Source organism: Nannobrachium achirus (genome assembly GCF_963921795.1).
Source record: "Nannobrachium achirus genome assembly, chromosome: 12".
Taxonomy (NCBI): domain Eukaryota; kingdom Metazoa; phylum Chordata; class Actinopteri; order Myctophiformes; family Myctophidae; genus Nannobrachium; species Nannobrachium achirus.
The window spans coordinates 13,940,696-13,962,913 of record NC_137832.1 but is presented as its reverse complement, the minus strand read 5'-3'; the positions used below and the strand labels follow the sequence as shown (position 1 = coordinate 13,962,913).

Genomic DNA, 22,218 nt, shown 5'->3' with positions numbered 1-22,218 from the left:
AGGACACCCATGTGCTTCAAAACGTTAATGTCGAGCCCCGCTAATCCCCCGATCCTCCCAACATGGCTGCCAGGGGGAGGGGCAGCCCAGTGTGACATCAGCCTTTCCAGCCCTATTTGAAAATGTGCATCCTGTACACACACATACAATATTTTGCTTTGTTTACTGTTGAGTGAGAAAACTATGCCCCCAAATAGTTTGGGGATCACCCGGGGGTCCTGCCCCACAGTGTGAGAACCCCTGTCCTACTGTACCACTGAGGATGCTAATCAGGGTTCCCATGGCAACGGTGGCTGTGAATCCCAGCGTGCTGAGGTGGAGATAGGACATGCAGTACCAGGTGTCAGCCAGCAGGGGCCTGGAGGCAGCAGAGGACAGGGCAGTCAGACCCACAGTCGCACCAAACTCTGGGCCCGGGGAATTATACCCATTATTTTGTGCTTTAACTATTGAAAAATAGCAGATCTACAAGCTCACAGCGCGGCACCGAGTGCCGCACTGCGAGCTTTTAGATCTGCTATTTTTGAAAAATTGTGAACATTTGTGCAAGTCTTTGAATATTTCAAATCCTTCTAAGGTTTTTTGAAAAACCTATGTTTTTATGTCAGTGGTGCTCAAACCTTTTCATGTGAAGGACCCCCACAATGATATGTATTTGGCCACGGACCCCCATCTCAAAATATTTAGTTCCAGGGACCCCCCCAGAAGCGAAATTTTAGTTACAAATGTTCGCTTAATAAATACATAGGCCTATACATACACATTTTCACGACTTTTCAAAATTAGCAGATCTACAAGCTTGCAGTGCAGCACTCGGTGCCGCACTGTTAGCTCGTAGATCACAGAAACGGAAGTTTGGTAGGCGCTGCAGTGTGATCTAGGTAGGCCAATCAGAGGCCGGTACGTTAGGGGCGAGTCTTTTCCTAACCCACTGTGTTTTTAGTTTTCAGCTTTTTTTATACTTTATTAGTCAGGTGCAGGATTAAGAGTCAGAGTAGGCCTATTGTAATCAAAAACTTGTTTAGTTCATTTTGTAAACACACAATACAGTTTCAGTTATTGTTTTTCATTCTTTCTTCTAGTTTTTATTTAGTTCAGTTAACACAATGTTCTTATTTTGTTAGTTTCCACTAACTGTAATAACCTTGCTGTAGAGTTGGCATCCATCATGGCATCAGCAGCAGCAGCAGAGCTACCAGACATGTTGGTGAGAGGTTGGCACCCCGCGGTGCTCAGTGCCAGCGGTCTGGCGCTGTGTGCCAGTGCCGGGTACAGCAGCGACCCCACCCGGGTCCAAAAGGTCAGCCCGATGCCCGTCACCAAGCCCCCCGCTGCCCCCTGTAGACACAACATGAACACTGCACGGTTAACAGCCACATGAGGTGTTCTTGTGGTAAAACTCCCTAAAAGGCCAATCTGAATTATGCTTCCTGTCAAACGTGCAGAGATAAATAGACCCCTGTGTGATTCCCATAGCCACACGCACGCGCGCACGCGCGCACGCACGCACGCACGCACGCACGCACACACATTAATCACCACAAAAAATAATCCGATCTGAAAACATTTCAGGTTAGAAATAATCAACGTAGTAACTAATCTCAAGACAGAGCTCCTCATTTCAAAATATATAAAAAAAAAAAAAAAAAAAAAAAAGCAATTTCACCATGCCTTTGACTGAGAGAAGCCGAGAGTTTCACTGGGTTAGAAGGGCTAACCCTAACTTAAAGCTTAGAAACTCTTTACTTCTGGCCTGTTTTATTATATCTGATGTAACCGATTCTATATCTGTTGTGAAGAAAACTTGGACATAGATCATGTTACTTCTGCCAGGAATATTGTGTTATTTCAGTAATATATTTACAGTGATTTGACTGCATTGATTTTAATACACCACCAGAGAGCGACAACTACATTTCTATCGTTACACTGAAGAGGCCTCAGGCTTTCTGATATGCGGACATAACAGGCTCAATGTCCCCATTCACTTGGGTTAGCGAAAACATTGTCGCCCCGTGGCGCTCCACATGCGCGATCGGTGCGCAGTCTGCGCACCCATATAAGGGTTCGCATGCTCTCTATGCACTTTCCCAAATATCTTTTTTACCAAATGAAAATACGATCTACAGAAGCGGAGATGTCGATTTTAAGTTGAAGTGTGTTGCTATTGCAAAAATAGCTATGCCGATCCGGAAGCGATCGCGCATTTCCGGTTTTGGTTCAACGGCCGAGATCGTTTGGGATATCGTTTGCCATGGCATGCGATAATTATCGTTTTTTATCGTTATTTTTTTTATCGTTTTTTTTTCTTCAAAACGTTCGAATACGTTCTGGCTGATTCTGATTACCAAGAAAATATATTCAAATACGATTTGGCTGGGAGTGAGTTTGGCAGGCAGTTTAAATGTGCTGGTGAAGGATTGTGCAGGTGGAACAGACCTTGGAGTTGCTCCATGGGAAGATGATGCCCAGCGTAAAGAGACCCAGCATGGGACCTCCACACATCCCATGGATGCTCAGAGCCGCCTGCATGGGAGGATAGGAGACTCTAGATTTGAAGCACTTTATCCATTATTTTATACTTTGGCTATTCAAAAATAGCAGATATACAATAGCAAGCTTGTAGATCTGCTATTTTAGAGAAAAAAAATCATGAATATTTGTGCAAATCTTTGCTTCTGGGGGGTCCCTGGAACAACATATTTTCAGATGGGTGTCCGTGGCCAAAAACATATAATTTACATGACAACGTTTGATAACCATTATGATAGAAACATGAAACATTTATAGAACCAGGTCAATACAGACTTGCGCAAATTGTCATGATTTTTCAAAAACATAGCAGCTTGTAAATCTGCTATGTTTTAATAGTTAAAGCATAAAAAGATGGTTAAAGTGGTTAAAATCTAGAGTGACAGGGATGCGTTCCAGGTCTTAAAGTAAAAAAAAAAAAAAAGATCATATGTGTTAATCACGTGATTAAATTCAATCACACATGATTTGGGAGATTCCGTGTAAACCATCAGTAGCTTTACAGTACATCTTTACCTGGTTAATCAATCCTTATTGATCTTTGTGTTAAACCATCAGTTAATCGATTTGTATTGGTCTCTGTGTTAAACCATCAGTATTAGTGTTTACCTGTATCAAAGCTCCCATGTAGGATGCAAGGACTGCCATTGAAGTGCAAGCTGTTCCAAACAGCAGACCTGCGCACATGTAATATGTACACTATACCACTGGATAGTTCCGACGAAGCAATATGATTGGTTGAAATAGCTCTCTAACCGTGATAATAACGAGCATTATGGAACGGGTCTCATCAAACAAAGAAATCAGCTGTGACTATGCTAGTGGCTACGCTAGCGGTTTTCATGTGAAGTTCAGGGACATAGTAGTTAAACGTGGCATTCAAAATGTATGAATTTCAATCGAATATCTTAATTACAATGAAATGAAGTTGACATGTTTTTTGTATAATCGCAATATTACACTTGAGGGTGTGGGTTATCATGATTATCGGCATTTCTGGGCTGCCTACGGAACTCGCCTTCGGCACGCAGGCATGCCAATAATCATGATAACACACACCCTCTGGTGTAATATTGCTTAATAACGTATGTTTCACATGATTTTATTCAAACATGTAATCATGTAATGAACCTATTTGATTGACACCACTGCACTTTTACAGCCAAACACAACTTGGTGTCCTCTTAATGAAGGGTGAAATGTAACACATAAGGTCTCATTATGTCTGTGAGTCACTAGGGGTTCATAAGATCGGGATTTGAATCCCAGTCTTATGAGAGTTAGTGATGCCTCATTAAGGCTGGGGGCTTATTTATTTACAGAGGCCTTTGCTGATCCAGGCGCTGGCATCGGTGCGTGACAGGACGCAGCACGGCTGGACAAAGTCCTCGTAGGTGACGGTGGCCAGAGCGTTGATGCTGGCAGCCACTGTGCTGAGAGAAAGGACGACACATTATTCATGTTTGTACCTTTTGTTTCTATACATTTTAATCCCACAATGTAACCCAATTTATACTCAGTGTCAATTATCTAATCAATTATCCTAAGTCATCCTGGGCGCTACACTCCCTCTGCCAACCTGGGGAGAGCAACAGACTGACCTCATGCTTCCTTCTATGCTTCTATGAGGAGTCCAAGTGGCTTCTTTTCACCTGACAGAGGGGAGTTTCCCCGATAGTACGTAGCGCGTGGAAGGAACACGTTATTCCAACCAGTTCCTTTCCTCTCCATCAGGTGCCCTGGCTGGCCAGGGGGAGGCACTATAGTGACCAGGATTACTGCATGTTTTTTGTGAGGGTACCTACCCTAGGAGACACGGGGAGAACATGCAAACTCCACACAGAAAGGCCCTTTTGTCAACCCCACCTAGGGTGTGGGCACTGATGACGCAGAGGAGAGAACATGTCCCCAGCTTCCCCAGCGGGAATCGAACCCAGGACCTTCTAGCTGTGAGGCAGCAGACAGCACTACTGACTGCGCCACCGTGCCCCCTAATGTTTATACCTTCATTTATCAAACACTGCAGAGGGCAAATCTTTATGTTAACGTTTATAACACTATGCAGAGGACAACTACACTTTATCCTTCGTTCATCACACTAGAGCAAGAGCTGAACACAATGCATCTTATGGCCACATTTATCTATAGACTTTATCCACGTTCTTGTGTGAGTGTTGTGTTTGTAGTGTTTGCTGTGCTCATGTGTTGTTATATTCCAACCTTAGAGTTGCACTGAACACAGCGGCTACAAACAGTCCTGGAAGGCCTGGGAATCCCCCCAGAATCTCCATCACAAAATAAGGCATGATCTGAAAGGACAGAAGACAGAACAGTTCATAGTCTGAAGACAGAAGACAGGGCAGTTCATGGTCTGAAGACAGAAGACAGGACAGTTCATAGTCTGAAGACAGAATACAGGACAGTTCATAGTCTGAAGACAGAAGACAGGACAGTTCATAGTCTGAGGACAGAAAACAGGCCAGTTCGTGACCTGAAAGGACAGAAAGCTTACCAACAGCCATCAAACTTCTGGATTCCCTATCCACATTTGAGACAGGGAAACCACTCCCTCACTCAGCCAGCTCCATGGAAGGAGCCCAGTGGGTGTGGCATCCTCTGACCCCGCCCCCCACCATACTTTTTTCTTTTAAATATATCTACCGTATATTTACAAATAGTAGCCGGGTACCTAATTGTATCCGGGGGACTGACCCCGTTTTGCATACAAACGCCATTCAAATAGACGCAAATACATTTTGCAAACAGCCGCCTGGCTCTTTTAAACGCCTGGAGTCCAAATCGATTTTGCATATTAAACTGCTACTATTTGGAAATATATATGGTATTATTGCTTTTAGTGTTGTTGTTGATATATGATGTGACGATGCTGAAACCATCACTAACTGACCGGTTCTCAGTGAAACTAATCACTAATCATGTTCAACCCAGATTTAACACTAAACAAGGCTCTAATTCGTTCTCCAGCTGTACCAACATGTGGAACATGCTACCGCAGGCCTTAAAGGAGCTGTCATGAAACTGTACCTTTTTTTTGACTGACTTTTCATTTAGACCATCAGGATATAGTTGTAATACATGATAATAAATTATATTGTGTTATAACCACTATTATAATCTATTATAGTGTAGTATAATTATTAGAATAATACATTAATATTTTATAGTGTATTATAATCACAGTTAAAAGGGTTAATTTGTTTCTTACCAATAGGGGTAATTTGGGTAATGGAAAATGTCGATATTTTTATGTGGTGTGGTGTGGAGTGGTGTAGTGTAGTGTTGTGTAGTGTTGTGCTAAAGCTGCAGTCGAAAAGGGGCTTAACTGACCCGGTTCACAGTGAAACCATCACTAACTGACCTGGTCAGGAGCAGACACCCTCCCAGAGGTCATGGGGTCACAGTGGGCGTAGAAGGCGTACATGATGAGACCGGACAGAACACTGCAGAGCAGGATGAGCCACAGACCCAGCAGGCTGATGTACAGAGCCCTGAGGAACACCACAAAACAAAACAACAGGAGGTTGATGTACAGAGCGCTGAGGAACACCATGACAACACTGTTATCAGCCCTGGAAATACAGTACCAGACTGTAACCCCTTACAGTATGTTAACCCCTATACAGTCTGGTCATGTGTTAACCCCGTAAGGAAACTTGACTTCGGTCCATTATATCTCCCCTTTAACACATGGGATGCTCAGGTTTCTAACATTTCTAGCTGTTGCTGCTGCCGCCGTTCACTCACGCTTTATTTTGAAGAGCCTCGGAAGCTTTGTGCGTGTGCACGTGGGTGTCCACTGACGATTGAGGAAGAAAATCCATTTGTTTACAAACGCTCGCGAAACTAAAATCCAAACCGCGGCCGACCATTGCGGTAAAGTGTCGTCGTGAAAACAATCAGATCTCTGCTTCCCTGGTGTTCTTTTCACCTCATTCATAGATAAAGCCCTTTTTATGTTTCAGAGTAGAATGGAAATCAATGCAGCCTAGAGCATCCATTTTCTCTCTCTCTCTCTGGGCTACGGGGTGACGTATGACTAGGGTCATTCACAGGTCACAGCATGCACGCAGCACGCTGTACAGTTAACCCTTTGTTGTCTCGATCATGAAAGAGACAACTCCTTTTGGCAGGGTGACCCCTAGTGGCCTTAACTCGTTACTGAATGAGTTTGGCACCCAAGTTGTTAATAATCCCAATTGGTATTGTGTTTGGTATCATTTTTATCATTGATTAGTCACCTTTACAACGACTAATCAATACAGCTTGTAAGCACCGGGAATTCGTGGAATGAGCAACACAGCCAAACGTGTGGGTAGCGCCAAACCAAAGATTTGCCAAAATGACCTGTAATACTGTTCTGTTAGTATTCATTCACTTGTTGTTGCGTGGAGCATTGAAGATTGCACTCCCCCAAAGTAATAAGGACTAGAGAAAAGAAGTAGAAGAAGAAGAAAAAAAAAACACATATTGGCCATACATACACTTAATTAATTTTACACTCAGTGTCAGGGACCTCAGTAGCGTGTGGAACATCCATACGAAGCCACAACAGCTCCTCATGCTGGTGACCAACCTAGCCACATTTTGCTGCCGGATGGCATCTCATTCCTCAACAAGGATTTGTCACAAGTCAGCTAACGTGGTTCTGTTGGTCTCCCTAGCACGTACAGCTCGCCCCAGCTGATCCCACAAGTGTTCAATTGGGTTGAGGCTTGAACCCACGGCAGGCCATTCCATCCTCTCCACTCCCAAATTCTGGAGGTACTCTCTGATGATCCTGGCTCTGCGTTGTCATCCTGGAGGATAGCATTATGTACTAAATTCTGGCAGAACCCATGCTCAGGTGCTATAGGCACACACCTGTGACTGTCACACACCTGTGACTGGCAAACACCTGCCAGTACTTGAAGCCCAAAACGAGAGTGAATGCCAGCAGAACAGTATTACAGGCCATTTTGGCAAATGTTTGGTCGGTGCTACCCGTTTGACTGTGTTGCTCATTTCACAAATGCCCGATGCTTACAAGCTGTACCTCGTTGTAAAGGTGACGAATCATCGATATAAATGATATAAAATACACAACACCAATTGGTATTATTAAAGGGGTGATATAATGGACCGAAGTCAAGTTAACTTACTTTTTGTGCACGGTTTATGTTAACCCCTTACAGTCTGGCGTGGCTCTCGCTCCTGCAGGAGATGCATCTCTGGACCACGGACTGGTTAACCCCGTAGATGCCGAGCCAGGTGAAGGTTCCGCCGACGCACAGCGTCCAGAAGGTGTGGCGTCTCAGAGGGCTGGGGTCAAAGCTTAGGGGCAAAGGTCAGAGCAAAGGGTTAACGATTCATGGGTTTCATTTGTTGTCCAACACCAGCCATGTTAAGGACCAACACTGGTGTTCTGATTGGTGTAGAACATTTAGTTCCATGACAATCAGACACATTGAAACACCTAGTGTTGGTCCTCAACATGGCCGTTTAGGACTACAAAAGAAACCCATGAATTTACAGATACTTTTATCTGACGCTTTTATCCAGAGCAATGGTGTAAACTAACGAAGCACAGTTTACTCAAGTACTGTACAATACAAGTAGGCTGGCCGAGCGCAGACGTTCTATGACCCAGAAGGGGCCAGAGCGCTTAATTGCTCCCCTTGAACTTCAAAGGGGTTGTGAACTGAGGTAACTGATTGGGTCATAAAAGTGTCTCAGATAGAGTGGATGAGGAGGATGGGAGAATGTGTTTGTATGTTACACACAGACTCGCCTGATTGGCTGAACCACAGTTACTGGGGGCTTTACCCAGGCTTTTATTTCTTGAATGAAATGCCTGGATCCCGAGGCTACAATACAAGCTACTTTCCCTTTACTTGTTTTATTATTTCCATTCCTTAAAGCTATACTGTGTAAGTTGCTAAACTAGTGGTCAGTAGCGGTATTGCTTTTTTCTGCCGTTTTTCGCCCGGAGTCGTCGTGGACCACCGCCGCGGACCACCGGAGCGGCGCCGCAAACCACCGCGACGATACGAATCCGTGGAGGGGTAGAACGTAATTTTCTGGCCAGAATTTGGGGATTAAGAGGTTAAGAATCCTTCACCATGGTAAACACTGTAGCTGAGGGAAGCTACTTCCTGAAGATACGGCAGATACGCTGTGATTGGCCGGTAGTGTATCGTGTGTATGATCCGCGATGTGATTGGCCATCGTATACACAACGTATACAGATGATGCAGATGACGTAATTTTTTCTCGAAATCCGGTCCCCGGCCAGGATCATAGAAAACATATAAAGAGAAGGCTTTAGAAGCTGAAAATAATGGAGTGGGTGTTCTAAAACTTTAGCGATTTAACAGTTAGGACAATTTTAAGATTTGTTTTATTTTTATAAAAAAAGTTACATGGCATAACTTTAATTCTTTATCATAGACAAATATACTATAATTATTTGACAACTTTAGTTATTAGTTACTTCCAGATTTGGGTTATTAGGCCAGAGTGAGGCCAGAGTTTCCTGAGTTTAGATTAATTAGATTTGATTCAAAACAATCCAAATTCGGATCGCCGATTCTGCCCCAAAGATAATGCTTACGAAAGTTCCGGTTTGGGACAGGAAACGGAACCGGATATGCTTTTTTTTGGCCGGAACAACCCATTTCTCTGTGACCACTTCCTGCTCTGTTTGTAAAAAAAAAAAAAGAAAAAAAAAAACACCTCAAAGCTTAAGTACTTGAGTAAACGTACTTAGTTGATGTGTTTGTAATGTCATACTCTACATATTAATTATTTGATGTCATTAAGACTCAGTGATGTCATACTCAAACACGTTGAGTCTGCTGCCGTTATGCGCGGCTCCCCAGACCACCTCCACCCCCCCCAGTGTCCTGCTCCCCTGAGCCAGCACCGCCATGAAGCCCACCACCATGACCAGCATCTGGAACACATCTGACCACACCACCGCCTTCAGTCCTCCCTGACAAGCACACACACACACACACACACACACACACACACACACACACACACACACACACACACACACACACCCAGGCACACATGTTTTTTTTACTGTAATCTCAATCTTAATGGGGTGAAATGGGAGAAAAAAATTAGATGCAAAGTTATTTAAAATTGAGTCACATATTCTGTTGTAGTACAGTTTACAGTTTACAGTTTAGGCATTTAGCAGACGCTTTTAATCCAAAGCGACTTACAATAAGCAGATAACATCACAATAATAAACAAGATAATATGTCAGTACATCATCAACAATATAACAAATGCAAATGGATATCTATCTAGAAAAAACACAATATAATCAAAGTTCTGAAAAAACCTAAAAAACAAAAACAAATGCTAACTAGCTTCATGTATTCATTGATTCTTTTTCTGTAGTGCTAAGGGTTTAGGTGGAGTCTGAAAAGGTGAGTCTTCAGTCCACGGCGAAAGCTAGCGAGTGAGTCCGTTGTTCTAAGTGCGACAGGGAGTTTATTCCACAACTTGGGGGCCAGGAGGGCAAACTGTCTCGGACGAGTGGATTTTTGCCCTGGAGTTTTGAGCGAGGGTTCTGTCAGCATCCCTGTGTTGGCTGATCTAAGTGACCGGGTGGGGGTGTAGGGGTTGATCAGCTTCTGGAGGTATGGAGGAGCCATACCTTTGGCTGCTTTGAAGGTCAGCATCAGTGTTTTGTATTCAGTGCGGGCCGCAACCGGGAGCCAGTGGAGGCTGCGGAGAAGGGGAGAGACATGTGAGAACTTAGGCTGGTTGAAGACCAGTCGTGCCGCGGCATTTTGGATCAGTTGGAGAGGTTTAAGTGCACATGCCGGGAGACCAGTGAGGAGAGAGTTACAATAGTCAAGCTTTGATATGACAGATGTCTGAATGAGGAGCTGGGCTGCCTCCTGGGTGAGGAAGGGTCTGATTTTACGGATGTTATAGAGTGTGAACCTACATGACCGGGTGACTGATGCAATGTGTGCCTTGAATGATAGCTGGCTGTCCAGGACCACACCAAGGTTTCTAGCAGTAGGAACTGAAGTCACAAATGCATTATCTATGGAAATAGTGAGATCTTGCATGGGGCAAGACTTAGCTGGGAAGAAGAGTAGCTCCGTCTTGTCCGGGTTCAGCTTAAGGTGGTGGGCTGACATCCACTGTGAGATGTTGGCCAGACATGCAGCAATGCGTTCTTCCACCTGGGTGGCAGAAGGGGGGAAGGACAAAAACAGTTGAGTGTCATCAGCATAGCAGTGATAGGATAGATTGTGAGCAGAGATAACAGCACCAAGGGATTTGGTGTACAGGGAGAAAAGCAGAGGGCCAAGTACGGATCCCTGGGGGACTCCCGTTTGGAGGGTTCGGGGGGATGAAAGCAAACCTTTCCATGAGACCTGATAGGTCCGGTCCGACAGGTAGGAGGAGAACCACTTTAGTGCCGTCCCGGTGATGCCTAGGTCAGCAAGGGTGTCCAGGAGCAGCTGGTGATTCACTGTGTCGAATGCCGCTGATAGATCCAGAAGAATCAGGACTGCAGAGTGGGAGGCAGCCTGGGCAACATGGAGTGCTTCCGTGACTGCTAGGAGTGCAGTTTCTGTAGAATGGGCTGGTTTAAAACCTGACTGGTTGGGATCCAGCAGGTTGTTCTGTGAGAGATGGAGAGAAAGCTGGTTAGAGACCACACGTTCAAGGGTTTTTGAAAGAAATGAGAGGAGGGATACCGGTCTGTAGTTCTTGACGTCCGAGGGGTCAAGAGTTGGTTTTTTGAGGAGTGGTGATACTCTGGCTGCCTTGAAGGCAGCTGGGACACAGCCTGAGGTTACAGAACTGTTGATGATGGCGGTTATGAAGGGGAGTAGGTCAGGTGCGATCGTCTGGAAGAGTGGAGAAGGGATTGGATCCAGGGCACAGGTGGTAGGTCTAGAGGAAGTCACTAGTTTTATGACGTCATCTGTAGAGAGAGGGGAGAAGGAGGACAGACATGTTAAGTTGGGGATACAATTCCGTGTGTTAGACACTGTATTCTGGGGGAGATGGGAGAATGAACTACTGATATCGTCAACCTTGTGATCTCATATTTGGACAGCATTGTGTTGTGCAGTAACATGAGCCATTATTCATTCAGATGTATTGCTTTATTATAAATAATAATAATAATATTGATATTCTCACCAATGTACAGTAGAATGAATAATAATAATAGTGATATTCTCACCACAGTACAGTAGAAGGTACACACGATGCCTGTGGCTGCTACCGAACCCCAGAGACTGAAGCCTGTCACTGTGGACGGATTTACAATTAAACTTCACGCACATGACACAGTTTTGAAAATATCAATGTGCTACAGGATTAAAAAACATGGTGCGTTTGTGTGAGTGCGTGCGTGCGTGCGTGCGTATATATCCGATATCTGATATATTTTACCTTGATTGAGAGCCAGAGCTGGAGCGTAGACCACAATGCCTGTGTAGAGAATCTGAAACATTCAATCATTCAATAGCTGTATATACCGTCTTTCCCTATTGAGCTTGGCACATTTCCTGAGGCAAACTGCCCAGATCACACATGTCACACGTGTCTTCTTATTTTTTCACTCTCAAAAAGCGCCTGCAATGTAGTGCATTTGAAACTACATTGCAGTGCACATCATGGGGTGATCACTGCTTGCCTCCTGTGAATTGTTTTATTTTATTTTTTTGTTTATTTTCTGTTTATTTCGTTGCTGATTGAGGTCAGCAGACAAAGTGACATGAGTGAGATGAAAATAAGGAACAGGCCTCCTGGTCTGTTCCTGCAGCCCCATCGGGGCCCAAGCCTTCCTGAGCACCCACCTCAGGCAGTTCTTTCTCACAGAAATGTTTTTACAAGGATATGTGCTTCAGCACGTATAACATGAAAATAGATACAGAAGCACATGATTCACTGACAGAGTGATAGAGTAAGCGTGGGGGAGACAGCTCCGCTGTTAGATTGACATCTGTAGTTTTATTGGAAATAGCACAGTGATGTCAAAGCAAGTACATAATATATACAGTATATTTGGTAATCTATATGTTACAGTATGTTTGGGTAACTCAGGACGGTAAGAGTAAGAGCGCTTGTTTTGTCGTTCACCACACACTAATCACCACCAGATGGCGACGCAGCCATTCAATAGTGAAGGCGCTGACGTCACTCGTTTGCGACTCTCTTTCTTTATTTACTAGCCTAGCCTAGCCTAGCCTAGCCTAGCCTAGCTTAGCCATTAGCTCCATTGTAGTCACTTGGACAGGGCGTTTATCGTGGGCTTGCCCAGGCCTTACGGCCTGGGCATAAATATAACGATTGCATTCACCACGGCTTAACCCTAACCCTAACCCTAACCCTGCACTTTATGTTTGACCACAAAATGATATATATATATATATGTTACAGTTAGTTTGGGTAACTCAGTTAGATTGGGGTAGGAGCGCTTGTTTTTGTTCACCTCATGTCCCAGTGGTAGAGCATTTGACTGCATTAGTCCCACGCTGGTGAATGCTACTATGCCTAAACCTAAACCTAACCCTAAACCTTACCCTAAACCTAACCCTAACCCCTAACCCTAAACCTAACCCTAACCCTAAACGGAGGAGCCCTGGCAGACAGTCAGGCGGAAGCACACTGAGAAAAGGAACCGGAAGGACACAGGAGTGTCCCAGGTAAGACAGCCCTGGACCAGGACTGAACCCAGGAGGGATTTCAGACCTAGGCCTACCTACCAACAGCAACACGGGAATCCCGGAGGAACCCGTGGGGTAAGTACTATGCATCATTCTACTCGAGCCCATGGAGGGCATTACTACACGGAGGAGCCCTGGCAGACAGACAGGCGGAAGCACACTGAGAAACGGAACCAGAAGGACACAGGAGTGTCCCAGGTAAGACAGCCCTGGACCAGGACTGAACCCAGGAGGGAAATCAGACCTAGACAAACCCACCAACAGCAACACAGGAATCCCGGAGGAACCCGTGGGGTAAGTACTAACCAACAGCCACAGTGGAACACGGGCAGACCCAGAGGACGGAGATGGGAGCCAGCTAGTGAAACCACACGGCCAGGGAGAAATGACAGACCCAGGAATAACAACAGGACCCAAGTAAGCCAGACCAACAACTACATACACACAGCAGGAGAACGCAGAGACTCCAATTTACTGGTAACCATACGTAACATATACGACATAATGGTAGCAAAACACCACTTGGCAAATGTCAGCAATCTGGACAAAACTCCAGATAACATAATAAAACGAACCAGAGATCTGGTCACCTGGATCACCCCTGCTAAACCAACAGAGCACACACTACAAATGCTGGTTAGCAATGCTAAGAATTGGGAATACACCACACTACAAATTCTCAAACAACACTACCTGGACCAAATGGATGGAGCAACAGCGGCCTTAAGCCTATGCCATCCACATGATTTTGAAAAAGCATTTCCTATCGCAACAAGATGGGCAAAAAAGAAATTTGGCAAACGTATAACACCAGGAACGACTTCGGCAACCCGGGAGATATTGGTGGATTTAAAAGATGCCTTAGAGGCTGACAGCGCTACACACACACAACCAGGAACCACCACACCCCCCACCCGACCCCCAACCCCCCAACCCTCCCCCCCCCATCCTGTCTCACTGTCTACCCCAAGGGAAACAACTGGACCAGATGTAGAAACCAGCCCTGGACCAGCCTGGAACGCAAGAACCACCACGACAACAGCAGAGGTTCACCTCTCCGAAGCGGAATTCCCTAACCTCACTCCGAACAGAGACACACCTAGGCTTCAACGCCCCAGACAGAGAAGAAAGAACCAAAACAGAGCACAGGAAACCCTGGACAACCTGGATGAAGAAGGGAGCATGGAAGAACTCCAGGATGGAAGACAAACCACCCCAGACAGCCCAACATCACCAGATGGGATTGACGAAGGAATAGAGGAACTAAACGCAACAACTCCAGCCACAGAGAGTCCCCAAGCAGAAGACACAGAGGAAGAAGAGGACAGCATTCCCTGCACCGCATACCAACCACGCAAACATGAGGGCAAAAAGAAGAATTGGAGACTACACCTCAACAAACCGATAGTCATCATGGGTGACTCTAATCTAGCAACGATTCCCACCTACTCAGATTCCAACGTACAGATAGAATCATACCCAGGCATGAACCTGGAGTGGGCAATCACAGTGTTAGAGCACACCGAAGTTAACGAGGAAACAGAACGTCTCATTCTGAGTGTAGGTCTAACGAACATGGACCAGAAGAATACCGTGACCAGTCAGAAAAACTTAGGACGACTGATCAAGATAGCTAAAACCAAATTCCCTAACGCAAACAGACAAGTAGCGCTAATAAACTTCTCTGAGGATCTAGAAGAAAACCAAAAATGGATTCTTACCAATTTGAATAAAGAAATTAAAAAAACCAACTGTCTCCCAATGTTGGACCCAACCAAATTTAAAACACAATGGGACAACGTACACTGGACGAGAAGGACAGCTACCAGTATATTTGACCTTTGGATGGAGTCGTTAAACTAAGAGGCCCTGAACGCCACGAAGCACTAAGGGAAAAAGAAAAGACCCAAACAAATAGTATAATCAATTTATCGCATTATTTTAGACCTAACGAACACGAAAAAACCCTATTGGAAAAAGGGCTATCATTTGTACCCACAGTAGACATTTACCGGGAACAGATGAATAATCTGAGAAAGGACGTCTCCAAATATCACCGGAGGCTAAAACTAACAACACATTTTGGAAATACGGACCAAGAGGAAATCCCCAGATTCATGCCAGCATCTTACTGGGAACCAGCAGGGGAGCAACTCCCACAGGGCCTAAAGCTACTGATCCAGCAAGATCTGACGACGATCAGAAACATGCCGGGTCATCTAAAGGAGAAGCCGAACCTCACTGCAGACCAGGTAAGAGCACTCCGATCCCTAACTAACAACCAAGATATAATAATCAAACCCGCTGATAAGGGGTCATCGATTGTGATATTGGACAGACAGCAATATATATTGGAAGGCATGAGACAATTGAAAAATGTGAACCACTACAGGGAACTAGCCAAACCGATATTTGAACAAACAGCTTTAGAAGCTGAAAAAGTTATAAACACCTTAAGGCAGAAAAAATTTATAAACAGAAAACAGGAAAGATACCTGTTAGGGGTGGACAAACCCAAGGCTCGAACTATGTATCTTTTACCAAAAATACATAAAGATCCAGCCAGTTGGACAATTCCCTACGAAATTCCAACAGGGCGTCCGATTATCTCAGACTGCGGATCTGAGACTTATGGTACGGCTGAATTCATAGAATATCACCTTAACCCCTTATCCATAAGACACAAGAGCTATATTAAGGATTCCTATCATTTTGTGGAAATAATAAAGAACATTGTCATTCCAAAGAATGCGATATTATTTTCGATAGATATTGACAGTCTATACACAAATATTGACACAAACGCAGGGCTACAAGCCATCAGGGACATATTCCGGAAATACCCGGACAGAAAGCGACCAGACAAAGAGCTTTTAGAATTATTGGAAATAAATTTAACAAAAAATGACTTCCAATTTAATGGCAGGACGTTCCTCCAGATCAGTGGAACAGCCATGGGCAAAAGATTTGCCCCGTCACTGGCCAATATCTACATGGCTTCCTGGGAGGAATCAGTAATGGAAAGATGTCCACTCAAACCATCACATTATTACAGATACCTGGATGACATATGGGGCACATGGGAATACACCATGGAGGAATTCCAGGATTTTATTACAATCCTAAACACACATCACAGAACAATAACAGTCAAATATGTCACAGACATGACACAAATTGATTTTTTGGACATCACTACATACAAAGGTAAATATTTTGACACAACAGGAAAACTTGACCTGAAAGTATTCTTCAAAGCTACGGACACACACGCTTTATTACATAAGAGCTCGTTCCACCCACAACACTGTTTTTCAGGAATCGTCAAGTCACAGTTATTGCGTTTTAAACGTATTTGTACGCAAAAAAATGACTTTGAAACAGCATGTAAAATTCTTTTCAAAGCCCTAAGGGAAAGAGGCTACACAAGAACTTACCTAAGAAAAGCCTACAGCACCTTTGAGGAGGTCAAGATCAGAGACCAGAGACCCCTTTTAGCCCTAGTAACAACTTATTCCAGCCAAAGCATATTGGCCAACAAACGCCTAAAAAGCAACTTTGAAAATAGGCATAACAATCTACTACAGGATTACAAGATAATCTCAGCCTATCGCAAAAATAAAAATTTAAAGGACTACCTGGTCCGGAGTAACTTGAAACAAAGTAACAGGGCTACAAAACCAACCCCAAGCTATTTCAGCCCACAGAAACAAATTATAAATAGATCAAAAAGAAATGTAGTTGAAATCAAACAAATTATACCCTACAACACACAAAATGTGATATACCTTATCACTTGTGACATTTGCAAACTACAGTATATTGGAGAAACGGGAAACTCCATAGCATGTAGGCTTAACCAACATCGCTATAATATTAATAACCATAAAGAAACACATTTACTGATTGTAAAACACTATTTAACACATGGGATCCAAGCCCTTAAGGTGTGTGGTCTAGAACACAACAGAAACTGGACTGTTGGAGAGAGGAAATTCCAAGAACAGGAATGGATTAGAAGACTAGATACGAGATACCCAGGAGGGCTAAATCTATAAAAGTTAAAACACTCTACCTACACAATCCCTAACACAAAGGCCCCCAATGCCTCTGTGATTAAACAACAATGAGCCTACTTGGCCTTTGTCATGCCTAGGGAGTGGGTACCACAACACACCCTAACCATAACAATGACCCAAGTGATGGACCATTATCACACCTGGAATCCTTTGTTATGCCTAAAACAGAAGATCTGGGGATTAACACAAACTCAAAAAAATTGAGATTTGAATAAACCTTACAAGCCTTGTCATACCTGAAGTGAATGGCCCTGACTGTCATACAACAGTCAGGATTACTTACTTAATCTGCAAGGAGACCTATTGAAACCTATTTGAAATGCAAAATGAATAGAATAAGAATTGTCATGGCGTTTATCGTGCGCTTGCCCAGGCCTCACGGCCTGGGCAGAAATATAACGATTGCATTCACCACGGCTTCGTAACTCGCGCGGCGCTCCGCCGGCCGCGCAGCCCTGGCCCGCTCTTCGCGGCCACTCGCGCCTGCGGCGCTCGGGGGCGAAGAGCAGGACCAAGGTCTGCTGGCCTTCGCGCCGCTTGCAATGTCGTGGACAATAACTATGACATCTATTGTTTTATAAAAAACACTAGAAAGGCTAGTAAACATTTGGAAAAACTAAAAAGGACTAACTATAGCCCATAACCTATTTAAATCCTAAACACATAGTCCAAACAGACTATAACCATAGGGAACTTAAGAAATGTATAGAATATACTAGCCCTCTCCTACATTTTTAAATTATGGCGAGTGCAATCATTCCCTCAGAGCTATTTACAGGAAGGAACCATTAAATATGATTCCTTAATGTAAACAGTACTGATCGAACTCTGACAACCTACCTAAACCTTAGCCTAAACCTAACCCTAACACCTAACCCTAACACCTAACCCTAAACCTAAACCTTACCCTAAACCTAAACCTAACCCTAACCCTAAACCTAACCTCAGTAAAATTATTCCTAGTTCCCCGAAGGAGGCGGCGCCTGCTCCACATTGTGCACAAAAACGAGCGCTCCTGTTCTCAATCTAACTTAATCTCAAACTAACTGTGACATACGTATATATATATATATATATATATATATATACATACATTGATTATGCTATGTAAGGGATAACATCTCGCTCAGCGGTGATTATCAAGTGATAGGAGACCGACAGGTTGATATGCATATCTGGCCACCATTGCATATCAACCTGAAGGGCTCCTATCACTCGATAATCACAGCTGAGCGAGATGTTATCCCGCTTATTACCCGGCTACTCAATAAAATTAATAATTTCACTCAAAACTCAAAACAAAACAAAGTATTTCCATGTTTACAGACTGCTGAAAGTGTTCCACAAGTGTTGCGCTGGGCGTCTCCCCCAGCGCAACACGGTCGCCTTGGAAAACAAGGAAGTGCTGATCAAATAGAATCCATTTCCTGACAATGGACAATGGGCCAAAGGCGATTCCGAGAGAGACGATGGATAGACAAATTAGACACAATGGGCCTCATTCATCAAGCACTTAAGACCAAAAATACGATCATATTTTGTTCTTACCGGCATTTAGGATGATTCTCAAGTTGGGGGTCAAATTCATCATTGTATTTTGGTCTTGGATTTGTGCTGGAAATACGATGGAAAATACAATTCTTCATGCAAAATCAATTTTAAATTGTGCCAAACTTCAAATAAAATATTTATTAGTCCATTCTGCCCAACATGTGCCAACACATGTATTTAAAAAATAAAAGAATATGTCAATTGTCAAACAATTACATATTCAGTCGTGGATTAGCTGTCACTGAGTTTGTTACCAAATGGACCCGCCGATGGGGGACCACTCATGCACCGCATGATGACTGCCCGCACTCGTCCATTTGGTTTCATTTTAAAGAGTTAAGGATCTATAAAGGCCCAAGGGTCTGTTTGGTTACCAACTCTCCTTCATTTACCACCAGACCACTTGTAACCCCCAGCACAGCACTGTGGTCCCTGGACCACTGGTTGAGACCCACTGCACTACCTAGGCCTACTGTATTTGCCACTAGCCTATATTCTTACCTCTGATGAAGAATAGCAGTGTTTCACTTTGTGGATATTTCCACATAATTTTTTTTGTGTATTATTCCGTGATGGATTGAACCTTGTAAACCACTTTATTCTATTATAGTCTAAATTAGAGCATTACGTTCAGCATCCATTTTGTAATCTGCGGGATCAGAACAGTTTTAATTCATATCCTATGTTGTCAATGTGATGCTGATATGTTTTTCTTTCCTTTTTTTCCTTTGTTTTTTGACGAGACAAGTTGAAGTTTTTATATGCAGCAAGTCCAAGTTCAAGTTCCTCTGCTGGCGAGAAGGTGGGGGGCGTCGCAACCCTCCACTCCACTGATTAGGCTTTAATTTATAATAGACTAGGCTACTGTATGCCTATTGATCACATCAACACATAATGCTACACACAAAAGCAAAATAACTCTTACCTTCGGTCTGATAAGAATAGTGGCTTTACGGGACAATGTTGAAATATTAATTTTAAAAAAGAATTTCCCCTCAGTATATACATATAGGATAAATAATCAATAAAGCTCGCGACCTGGTCTGGTCCATATCGGAAAGCAGCCGTGTCACAGCTCATACTGTATATTCCTTCAACATTATCTTTTTGGCAATGTTCAGTAGAAAAGGATTATAATATCCATCCCATGTTTATTATTTTGTGATTGAGGACTAATCGTAGCCTTGTAAATGTGCCGATCTATAGAGAAGAAAAAATAGGCAGCCTATTCTTTTTTTTTCTCTCTCTTTCTTTTCTTTTTCTTTTTTTTTGACAAGACACAATTAAGTTCAACAGCATAGCCAAGTTTAAGTTGTGATTAATTTCTAGTAGCCTAATAGTGTGAATGGGTTCCCAGAGCAGAAAGTGCTTAGTCATGCTCTCTCTACCATATATGGTCCTGCCGTAAGTACTATGGAAGCTGCTCTCTCGTTTTTACCCTTGTTTTTGCACTTAAATTTACGTCCAAATTCATCATGACATACACCTGTGGATAAGCACAAAATGGGATATACACACTGCTTGATGAATTTGACTGACGTTTGGACTTACTGAAATTTAAGATGAAATTTAAGGAAAAAAATACACCCTATTTACGACCATATTGATGAATGAGGCCCAGTTCCCAGCGGGACTGAACATGAAGGGGAGACTAATGGCCCTAGAACAGTAGGCAGATAGAAACTCAGCAGAATCATCAACACATCTCACACCTGGGGGGAACAATAGGACAAGACTCCTGATGGGGCATCAGACGTCTTTCTCACCCAAGGTGTGATAAGTCAGGACCACTGACTTAATCTCCAAGGAGATCTATTGAAATGTAAAGTGAATAGCTGCTGCTGTTGTTGAATATCTGTTGCTGCTGTTGAATTGCTGTTGATGTACTGACATATTATCTTGTTTATTATGGGGACGTTTTATCTGTAAGTAAGTAAATTATCATGACGTTTATCGTGCGCTTGCCCAGGCCTTACGGCCTGGGCATAAATAGAACGATTGCATCCACCACGGCTTCGTAACTCGCACGGCGCTCCGCCGGCCGCGCGGCCCTGGCCCGCTCTTCGCGGGCACTCGCGCCTGCGGCGCTCGGGCGCGAAGAGCAGGTCCAAGGTCCGCTGGCCTTCGCGCCGCTTGCAATGTCGTGGACAATAACTGCAACATCTATTTTTGGGGAGAATAGGGTTGTTAGTTATGAACAATGTATAAATCTGAAAGCCATTGGCATGCGGTCAGAAATAAGATCACTTCTGACTCACGAAATTTGACCATCGTGCCATGCACAGTCTCGCACATAAAACCCATAGGACATAAACTACAAGATGACCTGTATGATTTTATGAACTAGGGGAACCAACCCAACCTAAAATTGCAACATTCTTTCTTTTTAAAAACAAGATGGCGAAAGCACTATTCTCTATATTGCATCTTAGGCATTAACTTGACCTAGGACAATATATTGAAGTCTTCACTCCCTAACCTAACCCTAAACCTTAGCCTAAACCTAACCCTAACACCTAACCCTAACACCTAACCCTAAACCTTACCCTAAACCTAAACCTAACCCTAACCCTAAACCTAACCTCAGGTTAGCTAGTGAAACCACACGGCCAGGGAGAAATGACAGACCCAGGAATAACAACAGGACCCAGGTAAGCCAGACCAACAACTACATACACACAGCAGGAGAACGCAGAGACTCCAATTTACTGGTAACCATACGTAACATATACGACATAATGGTAGCAAAACACCACTTGGCAAATGTCAGCAATCTGGACAAAACTCCAGATAACATAATAAAACGAACCAGAGATCTGGTCACCTGGATCACCCCTGCTAAACCAACAGAGCACACACTACAAATGCTGGTTAGCAATGCTAAGAATTGGGAATACACCACACTACAAATTCTCAAACAACACTACCTGGACCAAATGGATGGAGCAACAGCGGCCTTAAGCCTATGCCATCCACATGATTTTGAAAAAGCATTTCCTATCGCAACAAGATGGGCAAAAAAGAAATTTGGCAAACGTATAACACCAGGAACGACTTCGGCAACCCGGGAGATATTGGTGGATTTAAAAGATGCCTTAGAGGCTGACAGCGCTACACACACACAACCAGGAACCACCACACCCCCCACCCGACCCCCAACCCCCCAACCCTCCCCCCCCCATCCTGTCTCACTGTCTACCCCAAGGGAAACAACTGGACCAGATGTAGAAACCAGCCCTGGACCAGCCTGGAACGCAAGAACCACCACGACAACAGCAGAGGTTCACCTCTCCGAAGCGGAATTCCCTAACCTCACTCCGAACAGAGACACACCTAGG

General features: G+C 43.9%; 1 protein-coding gene across 1 annotated transcript in view; it reads right to left on the bottom strand.

Moving 5' to 3' along the window:
• Positions 1-22,218, bottom strand: part of LOC308295409 (sodium-coupled monocarboxylate transporter 2-like) — a gene marked incomplete at both ends in the record, with an annotated part of 46,982 nt that overhangs the window by 5,892 nt on the left and 18,872 nt on the right. Inside the window, 12 exons of the mRNA XM_080738464.1 lie at positions 250-358; positions 1,145-1,338; positions 2,440-2,526; positions 3,142-3,209; positions 3,853-3,965; positions 4,753-4,841; positions 5,912-6,041; positions 7,723-7,863; positions 9,369-9,523; positions 11,762-11,829; positions 11,974-12,025; positions 14,730-14,741. Of these exons, the coding sequence (XP_080594590.1) occupies positions 250-358; positions 1,145-1,338; positions 2,440-2,526; positions 3,142-3,209; positions 3,853-3,965; positions 4,753-4,841; positions 5,912-6,041; positions 7,723-7,863; positions 9,369-9,523; positions 11,762-11,829; positions 11,974-12,025; positions 14,730-14,741 (1,218 nt within the window). The remainder of the gene's footprint in view (positions 1-249; positions 359-1,144; positions 1,339-2,439; positions 2,527-3,141; positions 3,210-3,852; positions 3,966-4,752; positions 4,842-5,911; positions 6,042-7,722; positions 7,864-9,368; positions 9,524-11,761; positions 11,830-11,973; positions 12,026-14,729; positions 14,742-22,218) is intronic.